We start from the raw sequence: 3,433 nt of genomic DNA on the forward strand, positions 1-3,433 counted from the left end.
AGTATAAGCTTTAAGTCTTCTATAACTAAAGCAGAACCATCGAACCTGTATACATAAAATCTTCATTGCCTATAATGATACCTTTTAGCAATAATATCTCTACTATCACACATTCTTGCTCAGATATCCTAATATGTTTGTGCGTGCTTTGGCTTTCATTTCCCTATACTTCCATGTTGCACAAACCTTACAACAAAATAATATTGTTGCTATTTACATGTTTATCTGGATGAAAATCTACTGAAATGTAATCTTGCTACCTGTTTAACACCTGCTACCTCTTAGTACGCCTAGTGTTCTAATACCTCATATATACTTGAATACGTATACTGTAAGATTTAACCAAGCCTTAAGCATTACTCCCTACTCTTAATCCCTTTACATCTATATTGTAATCGCGATTCGCTGATCCTGTAAGAGAAATAAGAGAGAGAGAGAAAGGCTTTTGTAGCATTTGCACTTACATGAGCATTATTTTGTTCATGACAATTCAACAAAATTAATGTGTTTCATCATTTATGTTCCTCTCTTTCTTTGAGCTTTACCTCGTCAACATGTAATGGACAAGCAAGGACCATTACAAACAACAATATAAACAGTTACAGCAATCTACTCATGAGGTCAGCCGTTCGGCTTTTTGACTATCACAATGGATGGAGAGTTAGAAGGCTCGATTACTCCTAACTTCAACATGGAATCAACTTCCTTGCTCATCTCCTCTTCCATAGCCTGAGGTACCCTATGAGGCGGAGATCGCACTGGTCGTTCAGTCGTCAACGAGATTCCACATTGGACTGGATCTACTGTTACCCTGTCAACAAACTCCATCTGTACTATGCTAGGCATACCGGGCATCTCCCTATTCCAACCAGAACCAGCCTCTGCCACATCTTCCTCGTCAGCCATGACCTCAACAACTTCCTCATCGCCTTCGACCCCCTCAATCTCAAAGCAACTGGCCACTGGTACCTCTTCACCTCGACTATAGTACCTCTTCAACAAATTGATGTGGTATGTTTTGGCAACATCATCAACGTCGGCCACACAGTCATAGTCGAACTCGTACTTGAAATTATCAACATGTCCTCTTTTCCGCCGTAGAGGGCGCAATGACTCATCCTCTTTCTGTTCCTTTAGAAATTCACTCGACCGCACATTATCAACAGGATCTGCAACAATAAAACCTTTACTAGGCCTCGAATCCTTCACCTTTTGTGCACGAGTTTGAACAGCCATCCCAGTATCATCCACTTCACCCGGGACTGCGACCTCGACGTCCTGTTGTACACCATCCTTTGAACTTTGTAGACCCATATCCGGGGTAATGACCTCTACATCCGGGTCAGACACAACACTCTTTGGGACCCAATGTAGATTGGGGTCACTCGGTTCACGAGCCCCTTCTACATTCCCGATAACTACCTCAGTCAAACAATCAGGCATACACACGGCTTCAACTTCTCCTTCAAAATATGGCGAGTCAACAGCTACCTTAGCCACGGGAAAACGCCTAACCGTACCGTCAATCAACCTCACTGCCTGATGTTGACCTGTTAATTGGTCATTTCTAACCAATTTCTCTTTCACCACGCACGTACTACAACCTGTATCACGCAAAACAGACACGGGTGTATTATCTGGCATCAGTCTTCCAGACACAACCGGCATACGATTCGCCTTCGCAGCGACATCATTGTATGTCATTCCCCCTTTTTCAACCACTTCATTCTTTACACACTCAAAGTCGTTGGCCACTCTCTCAAGGAGGAAACAACCTGCCGTCGAACCAACAACTCCCGGCTCGGGCTCACCCCGCGACACCTCATTCGCCACATTCATGTCTACTTTTGGGGCCGTACCTTCCCCAGCACCCACCAAACCTTGAGCTGATGCAGGCCTAGACAACATGGGACAATCTCTTCTCATGTGATTTGGGTTTCCACACATATAGCAACCTCTGCCCTGAAAAGTCCTATTTCCCATAGTCTTTCCCGCCTTTGACTGAGCATCAGCCGGTTTCTGATACGTACTAGTCCTTTTGACCTGATTTTGTTGAGGCGGTTTGCTTTCCGGCTTTGAATCTGATCGGTTTCTTTCCGATTTCTGTACACCCGAAAATGCATGAGGACCGTGAGCTTCTACATAGATTTCTGCACAATCAACTACCTCGTTGAAATCTTTACATTTTCGTTCCTTAACAAACCTAACTACTTCTCTGGGACAATCTATCAGAAATTGCTCTTGCAAAATCAAATCTTCCAGATCCTTTCTAGCATCCCCGATCTCAGCCTCTTCCACCCAATGATCAAAATACCCCTTCATACGAGTAGCAAACTGTTTTGGGCGCTCAAACTTCATTGGCTTGGCTGATCTGAAACTCCGCCTATACCCCTCTTCAGTGAGATGATAATATGACATCAACTCATGCTTCACTGTAGCATAATTCTGGCGATCATCAGCACTCATCCGATTCACAACATCTAACGCTTTCCCTGTTAGATTGGAAATCAAATACAACACCCACATGTCTACCGGGATATTCTGACTTTTCATCAACATTTCGAACTTTGTGACATAAGCATCAAACTTATCATGTGCGTCATCAAATCGACCTACTTTCAGCTTTAAGCCAGCTAACTGGGGCCTACCAACATTTGCTGTTCCTTCCTCTACACGCAACTGTGCTAATCTTATTTCATGTTCGCGCGCCTTTTCTAGAGCTTCGCGTTCACGATCAGCTTTGCGTGCTTCACGATCAGCTTCACGGGCAGCTTCCTGGGCAGATTCACGCGCTTCGCGTTCAGCTTTAAGCTCTGCTTCAATTGCCTGGCATCGCTCTGAAACAAAGCTACTCAATTCACCACCACTAAGGCCCATTTCTCTGCCTAATGAAGAGAACTCTCTGATTTGCTCAACACTAGCCATACTGACTATGTAACTTCCAGACTAAGCAAACGTGTAGTCGCACAAAACAACAGCTGACTAGCACCTAGCTATCAAAGTCCGACAAAAGTACTACCTTGCAGTCAGCGTATACTTATCAACAATTTGTATCTCCGAACGAGCGTACAATTGCAAATGACAAACAGCTGAAATTCACTCAACAAGTATTCCACATACCAAACCGCTAGTACCTTGTCAAAAGCGTACTGGAATGCAGGCAATGTGAAATGACACGAGTTCACTCAACAAACATTCCACATACCAAGCATGCCCTGTCAATAAGCATACTAAAGCTGTATCTCCCAATGAGCATACAATTGATTTGGGACTGTACAAACCCAATACAATCTACCAAACATGCCTATACCAGGCAACACCAAGGGCGTAACCTTGCAATAAAATAACACTCCGCACAGATTCATTCATGCATGCAAACCCCGAATCTATCACACTGCCTCTAACCGGCAATACCAAGGGCGTAACCTTGAAA

The 3,433-nt window shown here is 43.9% G+C and overlaps 1 protein-coding gene across 1 annotated transcript; it reads right to left on the reverse strand.

The window, feature by feature from the left end:
- Window positions 1–621: 621 nt before the first annotated feature.
- LOC139708708 (uncharacterized) lies at window positions 622–2,994 on the reverse strand. The gene is made up of 2 exons (XM_071620642.1): window positions 2,806–2,994; window positions 622–2,709 (listed from the first exon to the last, which is right to left on the reverse strand). The coding sequence occupies exons 1-2, from the start codon at window positions 2,923–2,925 to the stop codon at window positions 622–624; spliced, it is 2,208 nt and encodes a 735-aa protein (XP_071476743.1). The 5' UTR covers window positions 2,926–2,994.
- Between the last annotated feature and the right edge of the window lie 439 nt (window positions 2,995–3,433).

Source organism: Diadema antillarum, unplaced genomic scaffold, assembly GCF_040938485.1.
Source record: "Diadema antillarum isolate AM-2024a unplaced genomic scaffold, OU_Dant_1.0 seq00001368_RagTag, whole genome shotgun sequence".
Classification (NCBI taxonomy): Eukaryota; Metazoa; Echinodermata; class Echinoidea; order Diadematoida; family Diadematidae; genus Diadema; species Diadema antillarum.

Coding starts and splice junctions, on each gene's coding strand:
- LOC139708708 (XM_071620642.1), bottom strand. CDS start 2,925: ATGGCTAGTGTTGAGCAAATCAGAGAGTTCTCTTCATTAGGCAGAGAA. Junction 2,710..2,805: donor CAATTGAAGCAGAGCTTAAA/GCTGAACGCGAA, acceptor GCTCTAGAAAAG/GCGCGCGAACATGAAATAAG.